The sequence below is a fragment of the Acanthisitta chloris genome, unplaced genomic scaffold (genome assembly GCF_000695815.1).
Source record: "Acanthisitta chloris isolate BGI_N310 unplaced genomic scaffold, ASM69581v1 scaffold14256, whole genome shotgun sequence".
NCBI lineage: Eukaryota > Metazoa > Chordata > Aves > Passeriformes > Acanthisittidae > Acanthisitta > Acanthisitta chloris.
Genome location: NW_008679827.1, coordinates 2,660 through 14,418, shown reverse-complemented (window position 1 = coordinate 14,418; position 11,759 = coordinate 2,660). Strand labels below are relative to the sequence as shown.

Below are 11,759 nucleotides of genomic sequence, written 5' to 3'. Positions count from 1 at the left end.
TGCTGAAGGCTCAGGGAGGAGGCTCAGAGTGTGGCTGGGGCAGCACTTAGTGATCTACTCCTTCACTTATTGCCTCTCAGGCTCCTTTCAGCTCTGCCCCTTCCTTCCTCCTTCCCATTGCACCTAGGAGAAGGTGACAAATGCCTGGCTGGGCTCAGTTCTTGGAGAATTAGCCCTTAAATAGTAACTCATCTGACTTCCAGGGCTCTAAGAAATGCAGGAGGAAATGAAACATGCTGAAGGATAAAGAGATAGTGTCATGTTCTCAGAGTTCAGCAATAGCCACTGCAAGCAGAAAAGGACTTTAGATGATCTTGAGCCACAAAGAAAATCCAGATTCTTAGGATGAGCTAAACCCTGGTTGAAGCAGGAGCTGTTCTCCTGCTGTAGAGGAGGAGCAGCAGCACAGCCCTGCAGGACCTGGAGGATAGAGATCCTCTAAGCCAAAAGGTGATGGATGTCCAGTCTCAGGCTCACACCACCCAACCAGAACAACTTTTTACCCCCTTTGGCTTTTTGTTGCTTTTAGGGAGGGAAAAACACATTAGGGAAAAGATTTGCATCTACTCAGGAAGGCAAAGAAATGCAAAACCATATTAAGTGGAGATGTCACTGCAACAAAATCAAAGGAGGAGAAACATCTCTGGGGCAGCAAAGGAAAACCTACAGGTGCAGAGAGCAGGTCCTGCACTTGTATCACCTGGGAAGAGTCTTCCCTAGGAAGTTGTTCATCCTAGAACAGCCCCAGGGCTGTGTCCAGCAAAGGCAAAGCAGCACCTTTTCTGCCTTTGGTGCAGAGAAACCAGTGCTGCTACTCCACACACACCAAAAGCTTTTCCACAGCATTTGGGGGATGTTCTGGCTGGCTGCACCCCCTGAGCTCTGCCACTCATCCCCTTCTGAGCCTGGAATGGGCTGCAATACACCTCAAAGTGTGTTTGTGTGTGGGAAAGTGGTGTCTGCAGTGCTTGTAAGAGGTGGGAATCCTCCTCTGGGCAACCAGGAGTTCTGCTTTGGGCTTTGCAGGCTGACACTGGGGCTTTGGTTTTCCATGGGAGCAGGAGAAGAGCTGCTCCCACTCCAAGAAAAGGTTTCTGTGCTGTAGGAAGAGCAACGAGGGCAAAGCCAGCAGTAGCCTCCATGCAGACATGCACAGCTGTGGCACAGACATCGTCCTTAACCCTTTCAATGGCACCTGAAAACAAAGGATTCTCCTGTACCAAAGCCCTGGCAAAGCCACCAGGAGGTTTGTGGCTTGTGCTGCTCATACCCTGCAACACATCCCTGTGTGGCTAAGGGTGCAGCTGCTCCAGAAGCAGCAGCACAGGCTCTTGGGTGGGGGGAAAATCCAGCTTAAATCCCACAGGGAAGAGCACAGGTGCTGGATAGGCACCACTGAGCCAGGGCTGACTGGAAACAGTCTGTATTTTGCAGGGTGGGGATGTTGAGGCTTAAAAGAGCAAAGGCTTTGTGCAGAGCTGGGATTAAAACCCACTTTAATAGGGGGAAAAAACACCCCTCCTTAATAGAACAAAAAACCCTCTTTAACAGGGTAAAAAAACCTCTTTAATGGGCAACTTGAGTCTCATTTGGGCTTGTACAGTCTGTGGCCACTGCAGTGCTTGGTGGCTTTGGCTATCATTAGGCATCTGGGAGGCTTTAAGCCTTGTGCAAAGAGATTTTGATCGTTGCATCCTCCCTGTGGAGCTTGTCCTTGGCTCTCCTGCCTTGGGGGGTGGGGTGGGGGGCTTTGCTTTTCCCTAAATAATTACCTAGGGCCAAATTGGACTGCTGAGCCTTCCTGTTGCCATTGAAAGGGTTAATGAAGTGCATGCTTAATTGGCAGCCCAGAAAGCACCTTGCCCCCATGCCTGTTACCTCCGGGGTACAGTACCTGGGGTTGGAGTAGCTTCAGAGGGCAGCACCAAGGAGAGAGAGAGAGAGAGAGAGAGAGGAGGAAACAGAGAGAGAAGGGAAGAGAAAACACAGCAATGTATAAACCATCCAGAACACACCAACAGGACACTCAGGATCACTTGCACACAGGCAGCAGAGAGTTGAGAGAAAGGGAGGAAAAGGCATCAGCCACGACCTGGAACCTTCCAGAGCTCAGAGCTGCTGGCACAGGGCAGGGAGAGCATGGACCAACCACACCAGGGTAGCACAGATGGCACTAAACACCCACCAGCTCTGCAGGGAAGGGGCCAGGGGAGTCCTCAAACCAAAGGTTTAAATGAGTGCTTAGATCTAATCCCTCCAAGGATGGTTTTGACACCTTGATTCTGCCTAGTGTCACATCAGAGCTCCTTGGCCTCTTATTCCTTGGGATCCTTGTGGGATCACAGCCCAGAGGGGTTTTAGTTAACATTTCCCAACTGGAGGAGTTTGGCAAGCAGAAAACAACCTCTGAATGCATTAATGGGCTTCATTTTCTTAACCTGCTTAGTTTCTTTCCATTCCAACCTCCTCTTTTTTCCCATACTTTGCAGGTACCTTCCCATCCCAGTGGGCACTCAGAGTTGCTTGTGGTACTTACTTGGCATGAGCAGAACTCACCTATGTCACGGTGTACCTCAAGGTCTTGGAGTTTTGAGGGCAAACTTTGCTGCATTTCTGTAAGTTGACTGTAAACTACTTGATTTTTTTCTTGCTGCTTAGTGGCCAATGCTTTATCCTTTCCAGCAGGGAAGTGCCACATCTGCCCCCCAAACCCTGCAGACAGGGCACCTTACCTGGTCACACAGGTGTAGGCTCTACCTGCTCTTTACTGACACAAATCCATGAGGTTTTATCCAACAGGAGTTGGTTCTGGCTGTTATTTCACTGCTGCTGGGATCAGTGCATAGACACAACCCCAGGAAAGCAAATATATATGAAGCAACTAGAAATATTGACTACTAAATTCAACCCAAGCCCTAACAGCTCCTCTTTAAAGCAATGACAGGTCCCTCTCATGTTTGCCAGGGGTAGCTTGGCTGGTTTGTTCCCCTTGGCATCTGCAGCCTTATCTCCCATCCTGTCGTGGCAATTAGTGCTGCTGGAGCCACCTAAGAGGTGTTGGGAAGCATTTCATTTCCACTGGGTCAGGGTAGGGATTACTTTGCCTACTCAGAGCCATTAGCTGGGGAGGGGGAGCTGAAGGAAAGGAGACAAACCTCCCATTAAATCCCAGCACTAACCAAATCACAGGTCTCTTAGTGGAGGCTAAGGAAGGCAAAGAGCTACTTTGGTCTCCACACGTTCCCTCAGGGCTCCTGAACTTCCACTTAGTTTGATGAATGTTCCACAATGGGGATGTTATCTGATTATGGAGCTGAGAGTTGGGGCTTTGTTTGGAGGCTCAGCTCAGCTGCTGCTGGGGTGGGAGGGAGGTGGCACCACTGCCCCTGCCCCTAAAATCACCCACACCTGCCCCAGGTCTAGCTCATTGCAATGCAGCAGAGGGGAAAATCACCTCCAGCAAGAGCAGAGCAAGAGCACAGAGTGGTTTGGGTTGGGACAGGACCTTGATATCATCTTGGTCCACTCCTGCCATGGGCAGGAACACCTCCCACCAGCCCAGGTTGCTCCAAGCCCTATCCAACCTGCCCTGGAACATTTTCCAGGGCTGGAGCAGCCACAGCTTCTCTGAGTAACCTGTGCCAGAGCCTCAGCACCTCCCAGGGAACAATTCCTTCCCAATATCCCATCTAAATCACCTCTCCATCAGTGGGAAGCCATTCCCTGTGCCCTGTCCCTCCATCCCTTGCCCAAAGTGCCTCTGCAGCTCTCTTGGAGCCCCTTTAGGCACTGGAAGGGCAATTTTAGTGCTCTTTGTCTCACCCCTCAAGGAGAAGAATTACCTCCTAATACCTATCCTAACCCTGCTCTGCCAGTATAAAACCACAGTGCCTCCTGCTCCAGGGGCATGTGAGGATGTGCTGCAGAGCACAGGAGGAATGCTTATTGCTCAGGGACCAGCAAAGTGTTCCCTGGAGCACAGGACAGTCCCTCAGCCACCTCTGTGCCATTTCTGCTGCAGCCTTTGGTCCTGCCCAGCATGAGCAATGCTCACTGCTTGAGGGGCAGCAAGGTGGTGGTTCCTTGGAGGACAGGACAGTCCCTCAGCCACCTCTGTGCCATTTCTGCTGCAGCCTTTGGTCCTGCCCAGTGTGTGTCTCAGCAGTAGAAAGCAACTGTACAGCACTCAATGCTCCACCTGATCCTCTGCCCTGCAGTTTTGGGGGCTCACACATGGACCCTCAGCCCCTCCCCAAACCCTTGGGCACAGCCAGAAGCTGTTGCTGCTGCACATACCTTCGTTCAGCAAGGCTGGAGAGTCCTCCACTATGGCTTCTCCTTCTCCCACCTGTGTCCGTGCGCGCAGGACGAAGTGATAGCGTGAGATGGGATCTGTCCTCTGCAGGGTGAACCTGGTCTGGTTGGGGGAGAAGCTCTCCACCATGGCTCGGCCTGTTTTGGATCCATTAACTGGGGAGGAAAGGCAGGGGGTGATGGCTTCAGCCTGGATTCAGGACTTCTCTGTGCTCTCCTCCTCATCACCTCCCCCTGGCTCTGACCTGGGGGGGCCAAGTGTGCTCAGAGCTATTGATGCAGCTTAGGACACTTCATTTGGGGCAGTTGGTGACTCAGTGGCTGCTGGTAGGGATATTCAGGGTCCTGCAGGTGGTCAGAGAAGGATGTACTGCCCCAGGCATCGTGCTGGGCTCTGGGCAGGAGCTTGTGTTTGAGTGAGCACACAAACTCCTCAGTCTGCACTTAAAGGTCTTTTCTAAACCAGAGATCAAAGTTGGCTAAAGGTCAACATTGATCTCTGGTTTAGAAAAACTTAGACCAAGTTCAATAGTTGACTCTGGAGAACTCAGACTCAGCTCCAATTGCTTCCCAGTTCCTCTCCCAGCAGTTTTGTGGCTCAGCTCCTGCTCCACAGAGCTGAACCACCCAAAGGCACTGAGCATTGGGTACCTGAGCACCCACCACCCTCCCTGCTCCCTCCAGGAGCCCCTCAACACCTTTGGCTCATCCTGGAAGTCTCCAGTTCCTTACAGAGGGCTCCCTGTGCTGGCTAAGGAGGTAATTAGCATCCAGGCTAGCATTTAATGACTAAGAAGACAAGGTGTGGAACGTACAGGCGTGATATCTAAGGTTGTATCCCGTGAGGATTCCATTGGGATGCTCTGGGTGATCCCACTCCAGATTGATGATTTCCAGGTTGGGCTGTCGGATTCTCAAGTACCTGGGGGAGCTGGGCACTTGGGAGGAGGATGGGAGCAAGGAGGAGAGGGAGAGAAGAGAAAACACACAAGATAACATACCCTTACACTACTGTGCACAGCAGAGGCTGAGAGACACTCACAACACCAACACGAGAAAGGACAGGGATGGAGTGGACACGAATCTGGGGCAGGAATCATGCACCAGCCCAAGGTTTCAGCAGTGTGTGTGTGTGTGTGCAGGGAGCAGAGCAGCTCTGCATGCAAACCCCGTGCTGGGCTGGCTCCACTGCCCTCCAGCCAAGCCCCACACGATGCTGCAGCTGAAGCAGAGCTGGGACACAGTGCAAGTGCCACCTCTGGCCTTATTTACAGCCCCTACCCAGCCCAACCTCTCCAGCTCATCGATTTCTCTCTTAGAAACATCAACTCTTGTACAGCAGCTTCTCTTAGCCAAAGCATCCCTGTGATTCATGTCTAGAGCTCTGCCCTGCTGCAGTACCCAGTGCTCCTCACCCTGACTCTGACTGCTTATTGCAGGCTGGTAAAGGAAGGAAAGAATTATACAGGCTTGGATTCAATTATTCTCCTGGTTTACTCATCATTGCAGTGTCTTAATTGGAGAAAGAGCTTGGCTTGCTGATCTGAGACATTAGGGATGTGTTTATTTTTAGCAGCAGCTGTGCAGAGCATCAGTCAGTCCCCTAAATGTCAATATATAGTCAATAAAAGAGCTTAGTGGTATAGGAAAAAAACCAACAATCAACATTTTCCTTGTGACAACAGGATAATCTGCTGTAATCGTTTCAGTTAATGCTGTTCACATACCCTTAGAGACACCCCAAGTGTCTATAGTCACCCCAAATCCTCCAGCACACAGGTAAAGAGCTCTCACAGTGCACAAACACTACAGGAACTGAGTCCTTCCTCGTGAAATGAGCTGAATTCTGGCTGATCAATAGAAAATCCAAGAGGATGCTGAGGGAGAGACTGAGGGCTGAGAGATGTGCAGCACAAATAGGATGAAGAGGAAAATCCCACAGTATTTTGAAGCAAGATTTGCTTCCAGACAGGTTTCTCCCCTTGGGTTTTTGGAAGATTCTGTGCCAAAAACTCTCTATGCTATGGGAAGAGTCAGGGACAAAAACTCCTCTGTGCTACAGGAAGAGTCACTGCCCCAAAACTTCTATCCTATAGGAAGAGTCACTGCCCCAAACCTTCTGTGCCCTAGGAAGAGTTAGTGCCCCAAACCCTCTGTGCTATAGGAGGAGTCCCTGTGAGCCCCTGGAAGTGCAGCTCCAACCCAAAGTTCTCAGAGTGCCTATAAATAGCTCCTGTGACAGGGAGAAAATGAAAATCTCCAGTTCATCCTTGACAGAAGCTCCTCAGACACAAGAACGAGGTGCTCTTGCCTGAAAAGCCTGACAGAAGCATTAGTGATGTCCTTGCAGAACAGAAGTGCTCAGGTCTGGGGAAGATTTTCCTGAGCAGGATGGATCTATTCACTGCCACATCCCTGACCTGCAGCACAGGGAGGCACAGGGACATCTGCAGGTCAGGCAGCACATCAAGGGCACAGTGCTGTGCCTCTTGGGAGGCTTTGCAAGCATTTCAGCCTAAAATCTACTTGCTGATGGGGATTTTTTTGGCTGCTGAGAGTGACTCAGCTCTAGGTGTAGATGCAGAGGTGTCACCTACCCTGTGGTGACAATGGCATTGGCAGTGCCATGTGACAGTGATGCTGCCCAGATGATGACAGAATCATTTAGGCTGGAAAAGCCCTCCAAGGTCATCAAGTCCAAAATGTGATCCATTACCACCTTGTCAGCTAGAGCAGAACACTGAGTGCCACGTCCAGTTGGTCCTTGAACACCTCCAGGGATGGTGCCTCCACCCCCTCCCTGGGCAGTTCCAAGGCCTGACAGACCTTTCCATGGAGAAATTCCTCCTGATGTTCAACCTGAACCTGCCCTAGCACAGCTTGAGGCTGTTTCCTTTCCTGGGATCAGTCTGACCCCACTTGGCTGCACCTCCAGCCAGGGAGTTGGAGAGAGTGGAAGGTCCTCCCTAAGCCTCTTCTCCAGGTTCTCCAGCCCCTTCCCCACAACCTCAGCCGATTGTTCCCTAGTTCCATTCCTAGTTCCACTCCCAACACCATGGTGACTCAGCTCCTGCTCCACAGGAGAAGCACCCAAAGCTCTCCCATCAGTCCCTGAGAGTTGGGTACCTCCACAACCCTCCCTTGGGCACATACCTCCTTCAGGTGTGGGGAACTCCTTAAGCTCACTGCGTGGCCCATCTCCTCTGCCGTTGGTTACCACCATCTCCAGCTTGTAGTTGCTGTAAGGGATCAGCCTGGACACTATGCCCCTGTTTCTGTCTCCAGGAAAACTCACAAACTGCCGTTTTCTGGAGACCCACAGGTTCTTCAGCAAACTACTTTCCCTCCAGAAATAAGCCTTCAAGAAACATGCATGGCAAGTGAAGCTTTGCCCATCTCTCAGGGCAGTTTTCTGTTCACATTCACACAGCAGAGCAGAGTTTTGCTTTCCCAAAGAGCTGTAGGAACCTTTTTAGAGCAATTAGTGAAGCTTCACATCCTCACTGTGAGGAAGGTTGGGCTGTTACCCGAGGAAGAGGCTGAGCAGGGGGTTAAGTGCTTACCAAAGGGCACAGAGCACAACCACTAAACTGTTTCAGGGTCCCAAGTGTTGGGACATCAAGTGATTCTCCTTGTCCAACCTGGAGTGGCTTTGTAGTGGTGTACAAGGACACGTGGGACACATCCAGGCACAAAGGAGAGGTTGAATTTGGCAAATCTCCCATTCAAAGCTCTGACTGGAAATCTTATTTCATGCAGAAATAAGGTTCATTCAGAAAAGGGAGCAGATAAAAGCAGAGGCAGAAAGAGGAGAGCAGTGCTCAGAGGATTATTGGATTTGAAGGGCTGGAGCTGTTTGCAGGACACGTGGGTTTGGCAGAGCCTTAAATGCTGCTGGAACAGGGTTTGTGCTCTGTACATAAACACTAGCACTTTACCTCAGCAGGAGGTATTAAATACTATCAGGAAAACCCAAACCACATCAGGATCCACTCAGACTTTAGTCACCAGTTAGTAGGAACCACTTGGGTTAAGGCTTTGCAGGGGTTGGTGGTCATTGACACACGACACAAATCCTTTGGGGACGACACAAAACTGACCAGTTTGAGGTCATTCCCCCCAAACCAGCCAGCTCAGGAGCAGCTCTAGAGCCAGGAGACACCTGGTGCCATGGGTAGCACCACCCCAGAGCACTGTGGGTGCACTGTTGGCTTGCAGATCCTGCAGCCAAGTGCTGGGACACTGAGCCCTGGGGCAGCAGCAGGATGTGTCTCCAGCCCCATCCAGGCACCCCAAAGAGCAAACCAAGGCCTTTCATTGCTGGTGCTGCTCCAGAGCAGAGCTCAGCCCCTGTGCTCAGCCCCCAACCACAGCCAAAAAAGGGTCCTAGTGGCTGGAGGAGAGTTTTCTGTCATCCCCATCTCCAGCAGCTCCAGCACTGGAGCCACCTTGGCGTTTTAGAGGGTTAGATGTATTAACAGTGAGTGCTGAAGAGTCTTGGGTTGCTCACTCTGTACTCCTTGAGCTGTCCCTGGATGGTGTCCAGGTGCACTCGTGTCCAGGTCAGAGCAATGGCAGTGCTGTTTAAAATCCTTATCCTAACATCTGTGGGAGCAGCCTTGGGATCTGGGGGGGCAGGGACAAAGCACAGTGGGCATTAGGGTCCTGCAGGGCAGACAGGAGGACAGACAGACTCCTCTCTGCCCTTGCCATGGTTTTCCCATGGCAGACAGGGTGAGCAGCAGCCCCACACAGGCTCTGCTGTTTCCCATGGGAAGGGGGAGGGAAATAAACCATGTTTCACTCATCCAACAACCATGAGAACATTCATGAGCCAGTTACCAGAAGGATTTCCTGCAGGGAAGGGTCTGGCTCACCTCCCTCTCCAAGAGAAGGATTCCAGCACATCCAGCCCCTCCTGCAGCACCTGATAGACCCCAAAGTTACACAGCTACCTTATTTCCACATCCATTAATCTGATTTGGGCCAGAACCTGCTGCTGATCCACTTGGGGTTTTACCTCCTCTTTACACCTGCAGTTATTTGCGAAGGAGCTCAGACATGAGAGGGCAGAGATGATTTTGGGGTGTTTGTTTTGTGTAACCTGTCCCAGCCCTCAGGAATAGGCAGAACTCATTTGTGTCTGGGCTGTGACACAGGAGTTTGGTCTCCTGCTTTGCCTCCACACACGTGGAGCTTATTCAGATCCTCCCCAAGCTCAGAAACATTGCACAGATTTTCAAGAGAAACTAGAAAAAAATCCCCTTGGTAATACTCAGGGAGGTAATGCAGAGACAACAAAGCAGTCAGGAGGTGGTGAAGCTTACCCAGTCAGCTGTGTCCACCTTTCTCACACCTTTCCTACCCATTCTCCTTCCCATTGCTCTGCTCCCTCCAGGAGAAGATTCCCAGCTGGAAGATGTGTTGTCTGTGCCATCACAGCCCCAAATGTGCAGTTTTCCTTCAAACTGCTGTGCCCTGTTTGTGCTCCTTGATTTCAAGCCTGGAGTCCTGGATGCTCACCTGGTTTATCCACCTTCCTTCTTGGTAATCCTCAAGTCCCTCCAGGGACCTCAGTGATGCCATGAACTAATGTGTGTTGCTTTGAAACTAAAGCAGTTGGCAGCAAACCACATTATCCCAGCAGGATAATCATAGCTGAGAGTCTTGGGTGCTACATGCACAGGTGAGACCAGGAGCCCAGAGGAAGGTGAAAAGAGAATTAAACAAGCTGCTCATGTTCTGTGTGACCAAGGGAGAGGTTTAAAGAAAGATAAGCTGAGCCAATGTGTTGCAAACTGCAGCCCAAGCTGGGGCTTAGCTGAGGCTTTATCAGAGAGGCACAAGAATCCAGGCCAGGAGGAACTAAGGACCTTGTGGCCACTGGTAGAACCTTTCATCTGAGATGAACTCAGTGCTCTGCAGAGGTCAGGGGCAGAAAATTGAATGCCACTTAAGGAATTCAGCCCAGAGATCATCTGAGGGGAAATCTGAGTGGCTTCCATGCTCAAAGTGTTGTCTGGGTGTTAGAGAGAAAGGCTCAGTGACCTGGGGCATGAGGCAGAGCCCAGAATAGAATCTACAGGCCAAGCCTCTTCCAATCAGAGAATCCTAGACCTGTGGAAGGATCATTCCCCAGGGAAGCTGTCACAGCCCCAAGCCTGACAGAGCTCAAAAGGCCTTTGGCCAATGCTCTCAGGCACATGGTGTGAGTCTGGGGATGTCCTGTGCAGGGCCAGGAGTTGGACTAGATGATCCTCAAGAGTCCCTTCCAACTCTGTATATTCTGTGGTTTGGGTTGAAATGACCTTAAAGATCATCCCATTCCAACTCCACACCATGTGCAAGGACCCACCTTCCACTAGCCCAGGCTGCCCCAAACCCTGTCCACCCTGGAGCTGGATTTTTGTGCCAAACCAAGCAGTGCTCCAACCACATCCTGGGCACAGCTGCCAACCCAGCACCCTGTGGGGTGGCTCCTGCCTGGAGACCCTGCGCATCTCTGCCTGAGCAGTACTCACAATCCTCCCCGGAGTAGCCAATGTAGGTGTCAGGCTCTGGGGCTCTGCCAAAGTCGTTCTCTGCCTGCACCTTGATCTCGTAGGGCACATAGATGGGAGTGTTCCAGACGACGTGGCGCGGGGCCTTGACCGTCTCGTTGTACCAACTGCCGCGCGGCTCGCGGCGCCGCCAGCGCACGATGTACCGCAGGTTGGGCCCGTAGGCTTGGGTGGCATTCAGGGGCTTCAGGAGCCAGAGCAGAGACACAAAGTCAGGAGAAAAACAAGTGCATTTCTCTGCCAAGGAGCTGCAAAAAAGTTCTGCTCAGCAGTTGGGTTCGATTTCATGCTCTGTCAGCAAATCGCTAAGGAGGTCAAGAGTTTTGTTCCTTGGGAGAAACATATCTAGTTCTTGACCTCCAGAGCCAAGGAAGGACCAAGAATTGATAGTCGTGGGGTTGTGGAAAGGTTTGGAGTGGAAGGACCTTGAAGATCATCCAGTCTTACTCCACTGCCATCAACAGGGAGAACTTCCACCAGCTCAGACTGCTTAAATATCTATCTAGGCACAGATCTACATTTATATGTGCATCTCGATCTATATCTAGAAATGAGATAACTATAGACATATACACATAGATCTGTTCCATATATGTTATTCCTCCATTCCAGGCTCTGTTCCCACTGCAGTCTCTCCTCACAGCTGATCTCTTGCCTGTGGATGACACCTGCTGGTGCAGCAAGAGAAGCTGCTCTGTAAATGAGTAAACATCCTGCCTAAGGAACCTCTATCTGAGCAGCCTCCCCAAGCTCTGTGACCCAACAGCATTTCTTGGACTCAAATAATTGCATATTGTTTCTTTTTGGTACCAGAAATTCTCTAAAAACTAACACTAATTCACTAACAACTCTTATATCTGCTGCTTTTTGTTTCGTCATAGAACC

General features: G+C 51.0%; 1 protein-coding gene across 1 annotated transcript in view; it reads right to left on the bottom strand.

The window, feature by feature from the left end:
* Positions 1-11,759, bottom strand: part of LOC103804847 (neurofascin-like) — a gene marked incomplete at both ends in the record, with an annotated part of 24,230 nt that overhangs the window by 9,869 nt on the left and 2,602 nt on the right. Inside the window, 6 exons of the mRNA XM_009077482.1 lie at positions 1,895-1,909; positions 4,297-4,497; positions 5,130-5,252; positions 7,468-7,672; positions 8,825-8,940; positions 10,836-11,058. Coding sequence (XP_009075730.1) covers positions 1,895-1,909; positions 4,297-4,497; positions 5,130-5,252; positions 7,468-7,672; positions 8,825-8,940; positions 10,836-11,058 — 883 coding nt within the window. The remainder of the gene's footprint in view (positions 1-1,894; positions 1,910-4,296; positions 4,498-5,129; positions 5,253-7,467; positions 7,673-8,824; positions 8,941-10,835; positions 11,059-11,759) is intronic.